Below are 13479 nucleotides of genomic sequence, written 5' to 3' on the forward strand. Positions count from 1 at the left end.
TCCATGTCAGCGCAGAGGAAGATTGAATGAGTCCTGCTTTAAAATAACTTAAGCAGTCTGTTGTTCATATGCAACCAATGGTAGGTAATAACACAATCATAGCTACTCCATGGAATGAACAGGCAACTGTTGAAAACTATTTAGAGGTTCAAAAAAAACACATACTGTATAGATTATTTCTGTTAATTACGTATTTACTTGTGGAATTAATTTGTCTAATATTTCATAATATTCGCTGTTGTCCAGAGCAATGCTGAGTATCAAACCACTGGCTCATTAGAAATTTAAAGTATTAAAGTTTGCATGGAACGTCATCTTTTGCATGCAGTAAAACTGCTTCTCAAAAGAGAAAAAAAGGCCCAATGTGTCCACTGGGATTTATTTGGATTGTTGTTGTTATTTTCTTAATGGTTGGGATCTCATGTTGGTTGAGTGACAGATTGCTGCTAGATGGGATGAAGGAGGGAGAGTTAATGATTTTTATTATGAAATCAAATTATGATAAAAAAAAAGATGTGTATGGACAAATCACTTATAATAAACGCTGAAATATTTAATAAAATATAATATATATATATTATTTGTAGTGATAGTAGCAATTAGTAGATTTGCAAAATGAAACAGGTTATTCTATCTGTTATATTCTGCAGAGAAACGCAAACAGTCAATCAGCAGTTATACATTTTGGATTTGGCTTTCTCATGCTTCTTGTCATGTTCTCGGATGTCACTGCATCGTTAGTGTGAATCATCTATAAATACCATGCTCATATACATACTGTTTGAGATCGGTGTGTTTCACACTATTTTGATGCAAGGGCCCCATTGCCAGGATGTTAGAGAATAACAGGAAGATGAAGGGAAGAGACAGATGCAGGGAAGAGCAGTTCACCATAGGACACAATCGCACGTAAAGTATGAGAAGCGGGCCAGCTGGGTTAGCCAAGGGTGACCACACTGGCCACATGTGAGAAGGGTATAAACTGAGCCTGACCGAGAGGTGCTGAGTGATACTGTGACAAATGTAACTGGAGCTTATGAAGGGACGGATGACTCCAGTCACAAAATATGGGTCAGGCAATAAATATCTTCTGTAATATAAGTTACTATCATCATCTCCTAGCTCATTACCTCATATTCTGGACTGAATTCTTTCATGGCTTTTTATGATTGGGAAAGGTTTATTTTTAGGTCCACTTATTAATTACATTAATATCACATTCAACCAAAGTTCAGTGTGTTCAATAAGCCCCTCCCCCCCACTCAGAAGATCACTTTTAATTTTATAAATGCATAATTAAAACAAAGCAACTAATTAACAAAATTAAATTGTTTTAACTAAATTATTTTAGTTATTTTACATTTAGCTCTTTTATAATTGCAATAACTAAATGAGCTGGTTGAACTTTGGCTTTGTTGACACCTGTGTCGACCGTTAGGTGGCAGTCTGAGCCTTTACAATATCAGACATTTTTACAAATCTTGATTTGGTTGAATTTTTCATTATAAAAGCTTGGTGTCACTGTTGAGCTATTTTAACAGCTTGTGGCTCTCTCGGCTCCTTGGTTTCAAGCCCCACAATGCAAGTTCTGATATTAATTTCTATTTGAAAAAGACGTGTAATATAAAGCTAAGAAAACTATCATATGGTGTTTTATTGCCTAATTTTGTCTTACAAAACAATAATTGTAAATCACAATTTATTGTGACAGGTAGACTATTGACAATACAAAGGTTTTATTGTTATAATTGTGCCTTATATGATAAATATGTAGCATAGTAAATTTCTAAATCGAGATTAGGCTATTTAATTTTAATTGGCTTCTGAGTGGGCGTTTGCATTTTTTCTTTTATGCATAGGTAAGGCCGGTGTAAATTTACAGTTAGCCAATCCGCAACATTAAAGGCTGTTGGTTCATTTTATTTTTTAAACCGAGTAAAATTTTAAGTAGTTTATTAAGTATTTTACTTTTTAGAGCTGCTAATAATGGAGTAAAGTAGTATTTGCTTTCACCTGAATTTTCTGAAGCACGCACTTTTACACATGGATTATAATAACACAAACAGCGAAATAAACCAAACGATTAACACTTTTAATGCATGTTATTGTGACACTAGAACAAGTCTTTGAAAATAGAGAGCGCGCCTGTTTAATATAGCTAGCAACCGTCTTTCGTTTGTTTGTTTATTTATTTAATTTTCTATTTTCATTGTCTAAGAATTAAAATAACCTTTACCACAGTGGAAATCGTGTTTCTTGGAGGCGTATCGCTATTTAAGATTTGAATTCAGTGCTTGGTTTTCACGTGAGGAGAATGCTTCGAAGCAGAAATGTTGTTATTGTTATTAAGAATAGGCTAATAATAATACTGTTGTTGCTGTTATTATAACAAACTATAATAAATACTGTGTTTAATTTAGGCTACATTGTAGTAGGCTATTCATATTGTCTATTTATTTATTGTCTTTTTGCTGTTGTTGGTTTGTGTGTGTGTGTGTGTGTGTGTGTGTGTGTGTGTGTGTGTGTGTGTGTGTGTGTTTGTGTGTGAGTGTATTTCCCCCGCAAAATTATACATTTCGAACCCGACTACTCCAATTCTTAGTGCACGTATTACAGTCAATGGTAGATGAATTGAATAGGCAATTTTAGAATAGGCTAATAAAGACATATTAGACTACCGCTAATTTACCCAAGACAAAGATCGCTTATAAGCGATAATATAAGAGTTTTTGTATGAATTATGACTCTTGTTTAAAAGGAACTCTGTCGATACAGTACCAAGCATTGCTCTGCAATCCTCTATTAAGAGGGTCAGATTACACATGTAGCCTACACGTTTGAGATGTTTAACGTATAATTCCCTGTCATTTTATTGTCAGGCATAATAAATCACACAATCAGGTGAAAATAAAGCTATTTTATTGTAAAAGCATTCAACATGATTAGATAAACTATCAAATAGTAAATTTCAAACACTGGATCTATTTCTCACAGACACAAAATATTACACTTTGTATTCAAACAAACGAGTATTTACATTATCTCGAATAGACTGCATCTTATACCAATAACTATAATTTACATGCACTCTTAAATACACTTCAACATCATGTTCCCAATGTTCGATATCCTTATGCATATAGACATAACATGTCATTGAATAACGCTCAATGAAATGATCTGCATCTGAATTGATTTATATACATTATAGATTAATATATACAAAATTCAAGGTACACTTACATTATTATTGTCCCCTTTTTTCAAATAATAAGTGCTTCATATAATAAATAGATTTTAGGTTTTTTTTTTTAAGTCAAAATGCATCTTCATACACAAAACATGACATTTGAAGAGATCAAACTATTTAAACAGTAATGTCTTAAAATTGAGAGCAAACTTGTTGGCATTACTCCTCCAGGTTAACCTTATTCCCTTTTGATTAAAAATGCAAGAACAAACGAAAGGAGGAAGGAAAGACGGTAAAACAAATAAATCCCCAAAAATTCAGTTGTGAGAAGTCATGTGCCGGGAAAGGTGGTGCCGCTCCCTGAAAGACTCGTTACAGATTGGACACTTTAACTTTTCTTCTCTCCTTCTTTTAACAAGAGGTTCCATTGCATACTCCTTTTTGTGGTGCGAGCGCATGTGGTAGACCAGGTCAGAGGTCATGCGGAAGGAGGCATTGCATTTGGCACACCAGTTCTGGGCAGGCAGACAAAGGGAAGTAAACGAAGGGGGCAGGAGCGTGAGAGCAGTGGGCATTTGCAGCTGGATGGGGCCTGAGGTCTTGGGCCAGAAGGCTGTGGCGTATAGGAAAGGGTTCTGTTTCGCAATGCCACCAGGCACAGGGCAGTTGCTGCCTAGTTCTGAGCCTTGAAGCTTTGCGGCGAGGTGGTCCGCCTGGTAGAGTCTATTGGAAGAGACGGTGTTGCCCACTGCAGGATGGCAGTCAACTGCCGGCAGAAGCTTGGGTGCCATGACAAGAGGTGATAGCTGCGAGAAGGTGCGAGACGGCTGGCTAAAGGCACTCTTTCTCTCCGAGCCCCCACCACCCTGCTGGGGCACCGAAGTGAAAGCGCTGCCAATTGAAGCGGTCTCCATTCGGGACTGCGGGGGCTGAGTCTCGCTGAGAACCTGTCTGATGTTAAGGTGCTTTTCAGCCGGGTTGCTGCTGGGCCGGCCAGCCTCCTTGTTCTCCGAATTGGAGCTGGAGTTTTTACCGCTGTGCTTCAAGCTCTGAGGTGACTTCTTGACCTCGGTGAAGGCGCTCCTCTTGGTTTCCGTCGACTCTGAAACAGAGGGCGAGAAAGCCCGTCTGCTTTCGTCCAGACCGTACGCTCCGCGGTACTGCTGCGCCGAGTTGGCCAACTCCTCTTTGGACTTGGGAGGCTGAGATAATCTACTGTTCCTGCTGTCCTCCATGTCAGAGAACTTGCGCTTTCCAGAGCTCTCGCTCAGGATCTCAGCCTCTTTGTTGCTCGGCGGACTGGTTCTGTTATTCTCCAAATCCCTGGCTAGATTATGGAAGTCTGTGGATGGCTTTCCTTCCTGTGGATTGGAGAAGACATCAGATCGGCCCAGTTTGGGACTGGACCTGGCAGGAGGTAGACTAGCCTGGTTACTGGCATCCGTGGCCTCCTCCTCTGGGCCGGCTATGCTTTGTAGTCTCTTAGTGCAGCGGAATCTTAGATGAGCCAAAAAGGGAAATTCGAACTGGAAACGCTGGCTACAGTCTGGGCACAAAAAGGGCGATGTTCCTGCATCAAATAATTGATTGGGGTAGGGTTGGGGGAGGGAAGAGAAAAAGAAAAGTGACATTTTAGAAAATGTGTCCTTCAACGGGTACATAATGATAGCATGATAATGATTAATTAAACATAATTAAAAAAATATTACTTTATATCTATAAATTATTGACTTTGTTTAATGTTTATGCATTTTTAAAATATTTGATAAATCTATATTTTGCAAGCTCATCAAACCATATTTACTGATTGTTTAAACACAAACAGTTGCTATTTTTTTATGTAAAATATTAGATCACATGTTGATCTTCAAAGTGTACCTTTACTTTTGGCTTGATTTCTGCTTGAGCTCAGCAGCAGCAGCTCAATGAGATCCTTGCCATACCACACCAGCATCTCTTCATCTTTCTCTATTCTCCTCAGTGACCTGTAGAAAAGCTGGCCGTTCTTCACATAGGCCTCTAGGTTCTGCTCGTCTTTGTCTCTCGCTGACTGAACCAGCCTCAGCCACATCAGGCCTTCTGAGGAACTGTTGGCAGCTGAGGTGTCCACCTATGTCCAGCAAACATTTCAAACATTTAGCCAAAACCTTAGAACCATCAGCAAATACATATCAGTAATCATTTCAAAAGAATAAATTTCCTCTACAGTTTTACATATTTGTAAAAACGATATATAGCATATATATATATATATATATATATATATATATATATATATATATATATATATATATATATATATATATATATATATATATATATATATATATATATATATATGAGTTAGGACTACATGGCTGAAATAAATATGCTACACAATTCAAACTCTCGACTTAAAATAAAGCGTGACCATACCCTGAAGATGTAAGGCGCCGTTCGTTTGTCTGTGGACTTGAGAGCGATGAAGGCGATGCTGTCATACAGTGAAGTGTGACTCAGAACACATGGGCCAAAAATGGCATTTTCTGGAATGTCACAGGTGGTGTACACGCTGGTAAATATATCCGTTAAACACTGCTGCATCGCTTTCGCGTCGCCATCCCAGCCCAGTCTCTGCGAACTGGATTCCTCCATCATTTGCTGTAAGACAAAAAATGTGAGTGAATTAATGTGAATAAACAGAACCGCGCATAGGTCACTATTTCTCAATTATAAAATGTATGTAAATATTTTAAATATTTTTCCTAGTTCTTATGTGCAATTCCAAGTGAATCTCCGGAACAACCCGTTTAATAAAATCTCCAAGCATTTCGATTGTTAAATTAGGCCTATATATTATTGTTATTTTTATAGTGTTGTTATTTTTGAAACTGTTATATATTGTATGTCATTTAAAATATAATCTTGCCTATATAAAGAAAATGTAAACGTAGAATTAAATTAAGTTGTATTAATTCTGTAAAAAAGCAGAGAAAGTAATAGAAAAGAAGATCATTTCTTATAGTGCATTATTTCGATTTTAAAGCGTGACTGTGAAAGTATTACATTAGTAACTCTCAGTGCGTATTTTCAGATTTTTCTTTCACTTGTCGGAGTTATTTACATGCCTTTGACAAGGATGAAAATCTGGCCTTATGAGGCCGTTCGGTCTATTTTACCATCGAGGACCATATAGAATGGATTCAATAGCGCTGTCAAAGTCACCGATTTCACGTCAGCTAACCTTTAGCTCCATTCTACAAGAAGGAACGTATGTCTCCTTATTACCATAATCCACCACTTTCCTTCTCAGACTTTAATTAAGGCAGCACGCGGAGTTAATTATTTTTCTTCTCCAAACCCCTGATGCACATTTACAAATGAGCTGAATGTCCCGTAGCTATTTTGTTACGCGTGAAATGCAGTTCACTCGTGTAGTAACTTGTCTTAGAACCATTTAAAAACGGCGGGGAAATATTTAAGATATACAGTCTATTCCATATTGTCGATCATCTCTGTTTCTAATTGTTTTATTATAGTTTTAACAGATAGGCTACTAACAGTGTGGCATATTGCTGGGATTTCACATGATTTCTCAGCTTTTTGAAGAGGTCAAAAAGAAAACTCAATGAAAAAATATTTCTACACAAGGACAAGAGTGGATGGAAATGTTGTTACTGCAGTAAGTTGCAAAACGCAGTAAAACGCAGCTCGAATTGTTACATTTTGAAGCTGTTTTTCAGACGCGTTTATTAAAAACGTATTAAATTTACAAAATCGTATGGTAGCTATATATAAAGCAGACTTTCTTTCTTTTTTTATCTAATGCTACTTCGTATTTATCGCTCAAATAACGTAGCTAGGCTATGGTTAGGACACTGACGTGCTTAAAATAAAGAACTACAATTAAATTGTGGAAATATGAAAAACATATTTCTGCAAAGCGTTTAAATGACAATTTACTTATGATGACGATGTTTGGCTATTTCTAAAAGACACGTTTGGCTCTCGATTGTATTATCAAGACACAAATGCTTAAAGTTCCCTTCATCCATAACAAGCCTTAGTGTGAATTTTGCCCTTCCTTTCACGACCCTCTCCTTTTGTAGCTGTGAGGTCGCAGTCTCACTCCTTAGAATCACACAAAGGACCCAATGAATATGCATTTCAACTAAATACTATAATAGACCCATGAATATATGCGCATTTCTAAAAGAGGAGACGAACCCATTGACCTTATTTCAGGCTAAAATTTATTGCGCTTTTTATCTGCGGTCTTGTTGTTATTCCAACTTTATGACTTTATGATGTGTAGCCAGTTTCCCTCTCTAGTCTACCATCTGCAAGCTTTCTACACGGTTGCGAGGATGCTGGTGGGTGCTGCATAGGCTACAGCCCCGTGCTTTAGGCTACTAGCCTCCGGCTGTTTTTATTGCAAAATTGTCTTTACTCACCATGATACCAGGATAAAATAATCCACAAAATGTCACAATTGCCGTCAATATATCTTCAAGTATGTGCTGAGCGTCTCCGATGAAGCCCGTGCAGTCAGTACATGTCCCCGTCTGTTGAAAGTGACAGTGTTGCCGACCGTCTTATGATCGCGAGCGCAGAGAGGCGTGCAGATGGGGCTGATACACTGACTGAGTGGCACCCACATACACACTTTTTGTTTGCTGCACATAATCTGTCCAATGAGGCGTGACACGCTTCGTCTCCTCCCTTTAACTCTTCGGTCGCCGACAGTTAGCTAGTAGATGCAGGGTATTTCTGCTGAAACATAAAGTGGACCGCAGTCACTAAAACAGATGCATATTTCATAATTCATATTTTCATACATTGTAAAACAAAGAATATTTGCTGATTTGTTTTTTATTTTAATTAATTTTAATGTTGAAATTATTATCAAAAGATGGTGCTTATGCTGCTTTTGAATGAGTATTGTACAGTGTTGCTTTACTGTAAAAAAAAATGCAGTGGCGATGTTACATGCATACAGGATGGAATTTTGATCATAAATAGGTTATATGTCATTAATATATCAGTCTGTCTGGACTATCTTTTTGTTATATGCTACTGTTACCTACATGGATAATAGCACAGGTGGCACAATGGAAGGTGGCACATGATGACTACTATTGTGGCCAATAATAACAAAGACAGAGCCCAGTTTAACCATAAAAACACCACAAGTGCAACACACATGACGCCAAAATAAAGCAGTAAACAGCAACTACAACATACAATGCAATATTAATCACCTGAACTCCAGGAACTAAAAACAAAACAAAAAAACAATCCAAACAAATGTGATGGTTCAGCATTGGATTTTGGCAATGTACCTTCCAATTAATTAGCTATAATAACATATCTAAAATTGTATTTTACAGTAAAATTACATGTACTGTTTTTTTTAATTGCAATTAAAAAAAAACATCAGCGTTTTTCATTCTTTTCCTGTGTTAGCGAAAATAATTGTGTTTGCTCGTGACTGCTTTTGAGACCTGCTGATTAATAAACATGCCAATAGCTAAATGGGCAACAAAAAGTTTATACTCGGATAGTGGACTGAGTAACTGTTCATTGACTGTCTTTGTCCCACAGCTTCCTTAAAATCGCGGACGATTCCGCCTGTCTTCGCTTGGACTTTTGAATGTTTACAGACAACATGTCGCCACTTGCAACGGGTTCCGGTTTACATTATGTCGTTGTATTATAATTATCATGACTTTTTTTTCTCAGTGCTGGTTCGCCAACTGACAATTATCAAACTGTTCTATTGATACTTATCTTTATCTGGGGCGCTCTTTCGCTTTGCTGCAGCCAGAGATCCGGCTCATGAGCGCAGAAGCTCGTCGCGTGCACACCTGCTGTGGCGCTCCATCTCTAGAGGAGAGACGCACGAGAGCCCCGCGTGCTCAACCTGACCTCAGCAGGACTGGATTGTGATGTCTGTATTAACATCTGTGAGAGACAGCAGTGAGTATTCAGCAAGCCAAGTGCACACACCAGAGCTTCCTTCAACATATTGCGGCGGTACGCTACAGTCCCGCTGTGTTTTAACTGATATGGCGAAATGTTTTAAACATTAATCAGTCTGAAGATTTGATAAGCTCCACAAATCAATAGATTTCTCTGTGGGGTCAGTTGGTGGTAGGTTCACAGGGACACGGTCGTACATAGTTCTTTTGGATGTCATCCAACTTATAACCTCGACTGAGAGAACTAATAAACCGACATAATAGATAAGAGAGATTTAGACTACCTTCTGCTGACATATTCATCTTTCTTGTGTCTTTTACCCCAAGAATAGCTCTTATCAGAAGATAAATGTGTTGCTGCCATATAAAGAGCGTTTTGTATCTTTTTGCAAAATAAAAAAAATTGTAAAGTGGTAAAGTGCAATTATTAATAATAAGATTAATAATTAAAATATTTTAGATTGTAAATGGATTAGGAGAAGCTAAACTGTTCAGATGCTGGCCTATTCAAGAAAAAAAAAAACAATAACTTTTGTCATATAGCCTTCTGTAAAATGTGTCTGGTTCTTGAGCACAAGTGGGCGACTGGTTAATTCAGTGCAAAGGTAAAATGACATCAAGTTTCTCAAAAAGAAAGAAACTGAAATACATGTAGTGTAAAACAGTTTCTGCTTCAGCATGCTGCATATTGTCTTGTTGAGGACAACATCTTTTTTTTTGTATGTGATGAAAGCAGGGCATTAAAAACAATCATCAATATTGTAATTTAATCATCTTAATGCATTTCAGTATCAATACTTAATATCGAATCAGTATTTGAAATGAACACAGTTTCTCTAACTAAAGAGGTCTCTCTGATTTTCAGGGTCATTAACTAGACAAAATAAGTATTGTCTTATATTACAACTATTATCTTCCATTATGATAATTCAGTATGTATTTCTCAGGAATTGTATACGCTCAAATGATACTTTTTTAAAAAGAGGACTAAATGAAATATTCTGGTTACACCATTCTTTCCAAAGTTAGAGCTTAATGGAAATTAAAAAAATATTAGTACATTAGGTGTATAACTATTCATATAACCAATATTTTTTAAATAAAAGATAAAATATTAAATGCAATTCACATGATGCATTTCAAATTATGGGACTTTTCCCACCCTTGTCTGCACAAAATAGTTTTTTTTTAATGCTGAGGCCTTTGGCATTTAAAGATTTACACAGTCTTAACCGTAAATCTCCTCTTGCTCCAAACACTTGTCCAGCCAAGCATGATAAGGACACTTTTCCCCATACAGTGTTCTGAAAGCTTGCTCAATCAGTAGCCATCTGCTTAGCTCATGAACTGCAGGTTCATGGTGGCTGGCAGAGGCTGTTCGGTGGACAGAATTAATCTCCCCTCCTCCTCCTTTATTGTCCTAAAACATATAGCCCCTGTTAATAGCGGCGCTTTACTGGGGCAAGCTGCCTTCTCAGTGTAAAGTGTAACACGGAGCAGATTTCTCTGTGGCATCCTCGTGCGGAGGCTAATTGTAGTGCTCTGATGTCAGTTGTCAGATCAACATGACCCTAATGTTAAATAACATTTTTTTTTTTTTGTCACAAAGACTTTATTGATTATTAACTAAGGACAAGGGATTAAGATATTCTTTTGTATTAAAAGTCTATCTGATTGTGCGAAAATAATCCTGTGTTTAAGAAGGAAAAAGGAGAGATTGTGATCTTGAACTGTAAGCTTCTAAAGGATTAAGAACAACTCCATTCTGGACGTTCAGACATGCCACGCACCAATCTAGAATGATATGATTTTATTACCAGAAGCTAGAAAAACAAACATGAACATATTTCAAACAGATGCAAGTCAGAGTATAGTTAAAATTAACAAAGGGTTATTTTTTTAGTTTATTTAGCAATTCAGCTGTTGTGCTGCTTTTCTTGCAGGAGATTAAGTATGACAACGTATACAGCATGTCATGATAACAATAGGGATCATCTGATGGAGGAACAAGGCTCATATTTATCAATGTTTTGATTAATGTTTACATCTGCTGTGGCGTTGTCATATTGGCAAGAGAACACAGATTTAGACTGTTTTACAATATAAACTACAAAGCTCAGTCCTGACTGTTCATTTCCTCAGCAGTGTCACTCAAAGTACATTTTATGAATTTAGCATATCAAAGATGATGCAAAAAGTCGATAACACTTTATTTTAAGGTGTCCTTGTTACATGTTACATGTACTTATTATTCTAATAACAATAAATTATGCATAATTACATGCAAGTAACCCTTAACCTAAACCCTTATCCCAACCCTAACCATATATTAAGTTGTTTAGTAATTAATATAAGTACTTAAATTTATAATTATACTGTAATAAAGACACCTTAAAAAAAGTGAAACCAAAAATTATTTATGATATATGGCTGTGTCAATTAAATGTCATAGAAAGAAAGAAAGAAAGAAAGAAAGAAAGAAAGAAAGAAAGAAAGAAAGAAAAAGAAAGAAAGAAGGAAGGAAAGGAAAAAAGAAAATATGTTGATTAGGGCTGTGCACTGAGCATTCTGAAGACTTAACATGGTCTTTCCAATGGAGGGCAGAAGAGGAAAAGGAAGGAGTCTAGACCCTGTAAAGAGGAAGACAATACAGCGGTCTTGGTATACAAGTGTTTAGAGCAGAGGGAAACAAGCAGAATTAGGGACTCTGTCTCATAATCATGTACACACAGGTGCTTTTGCAGTGCTTACAAAAGACTCAGGTAGAATCCCAAATCCATCCCTTTTAATCTCTTTTTAAATGACCAAATGTTCCTATTAATATGTACCTCAGAGCTGCACTTGCATAAAATGGTTCTTTTAAAGGGGTACAAAATGGTAAAAGGAATAATTAATAATGAGCCACTTTTATATCGGATCCAGTGATCATACAAATGGAGGAAACCGCCAAAAATATTCTGTTATGGCATATGGCACTTCAGCTGCCATATGTGCCAGTTTTCACTAAAATTGGCACCACGGCACATGATGGCCAGTTGCGACTGCCAAAAACACAGCGAGGGCTGTGCAGAGAGAGCGAGAGGAAGAGGGGGGGAAAAGGCTTCATTGCCTCAGACAAGTGCACTGATGTCCTTCTGCAATTCCCACAGCACAATCAAGAGCGAGTTAGCGAGTGTTGGAGGAGAGAAGATTTGGGCAAGAGGAGAAACTGGTGCTAGGGCCACATTTTACACTCACCCTCACTTTCCCTGCACTTATTCAGCCTTTAGACTCTGTGTTTATTCAGCTTTGCTGTAAACCGGAGGAGAGACTGATGCATCTTCAAGGGGGGAAACATTGCTTTGGTATCTAGAGCATGAGATTTATTACAGTATGTAGTCCCACATTCTCATCAAAACTCATTAGTATGAGGTGGCAAAATTGAATTGGCTTGTATGAAAATGTATAACGTTTGTATAGGTTTTCAGGCCATTTCACAATTTCATATGATGGGTTTAAATATATATATATATATATATATATATATATATATATATATATATATAAAGAAATATATGTATCAATTATGCAATTTTGCTTTTCCATGTACAGAATGTTATGGAATTGCTCTAATTAAAAGTAGGGATTCACTGATATTTACATTTTAGTCATTTAGCAGACACTTTTATTCAAAGCGACGTACAAATGAGGACAATGGAAGCGGTCAAAATCAACAAAAGAGCAATGATATACAAGCACTACAACAAGTCTCAGTTAGCTTTATGTAGTACACATAGCAGGGGTTTTTTAAATAATGTAATAAATAAAAAGAAAACAGGTAAACAAAAAAAGAATAGAGTAAGATAGTGTTAGAGTTCTTTCCTTTTGTTAATTGTAAAATAAATTAAAAGAAAATAAATACTATCTGATATTGATAAGCCTATATTTGTTTTTATAACTGATTATTGATAAATGGCAGATATTAACATTTTGTCGAAATAGAAAATAATACACATAAAACTTAAATGCTACGAGTGTATAACAGCATTTGTATCAGAAATTGATTTTTTATTTTTAAATCTTCTGAAGATTACATTTAACTGCTATTAAAATTATTAGCATTTTTAAAGATTTAGTGACTTGAGGGACTGTTACGATGATAAAGGAAAGTAAATATAAAGAAATGTAACTATAAAAATATGGTGAATGAGCATGCAATTGGCCAACATTTTGGCCATTATATGTTAGATATTGACTGAAAATGATTAATATCAATATATATATTTTTTAATATATATTGCAAATATTCCTAATAATAATAATAATAAAGTTAAAGATCAAGAAGTAAGT

The 13479-nt window shown here is 36.4% G+C and overlaps 1 protein-coding gene across 2 annotated transcripts; it reads right to left on the bottom strand.

Moving 5' to 3' along the window:
• Window positions 1–2902: 2902 nt before the first annotated feature.
• On the bottom strand, window positions 2903–8535 carry prdm8b (PR domain containing 8b). 2 transcript variants are annotated; one of them, XM_059550365.1, is made up of 4 exons: window positions 7624–8535; window positions 5606–5830; window positions 5075–5300; window positions 2903–4760 (listed from the first exon to the last, which is right to left on the bottom strand). In XM_059550365.1, the coding sequence occupies exons 1-4, from the start codon at window positions 7624–7626 to the stop codon at window positions 3508–3510; spliced, it is 1707 nt and encodes a 568-aa protein (XP_059406348.1). In that variant the 5' UTR covers window positions 7627–8535; the 3' UTR covers window positions 2903–3507. The 2 variants fall into 2 exon arrangements, with proteins under 2 accessions (XP_059406348.1, XP_059406346.1); XM_059550363.1 differs by having other exon boundaries at window positions 5069–5300; window positions 7624–8532.
• Between the last annotated feature and the right edge of the window lie 4944 nt (window positions 8536–13479).

This window comes from Carassius carassius, chromosome 5 (genome assembly GCF_963082965.1).
Source record: "Carassius carassius chromosome 5, fCarCar2.1, whole genome shotgun sequence".
In the NCBI taxonomy this organism is placed as follows: domain Eukaryota; kingdom Metazoa; phylum Chordata; class Actinopteri; order Cypriniformes; family Cyprinidae; genus Carassius; species Carassius carassius.

Bases quoted from the DNA above. Each gene is read 5' to 3' on its own strand.
- prdm8b (XM_059550363.1), bottom strand. The intron at 5,301-5,605 runs GTATGGTCACGC...TGCTGGACATAG, and splicing joins CGGCGCCTTACATCTTCAGG to GTGGACACCTCAGCTGCCAA. The intron at 4,761-5,068 runs GTACACTTTGAA...TATTTGATGCAG, and splicing joins AAATCAAGCCAAAAGTAAAG to GAACATCGCCCTTTTTGTGC.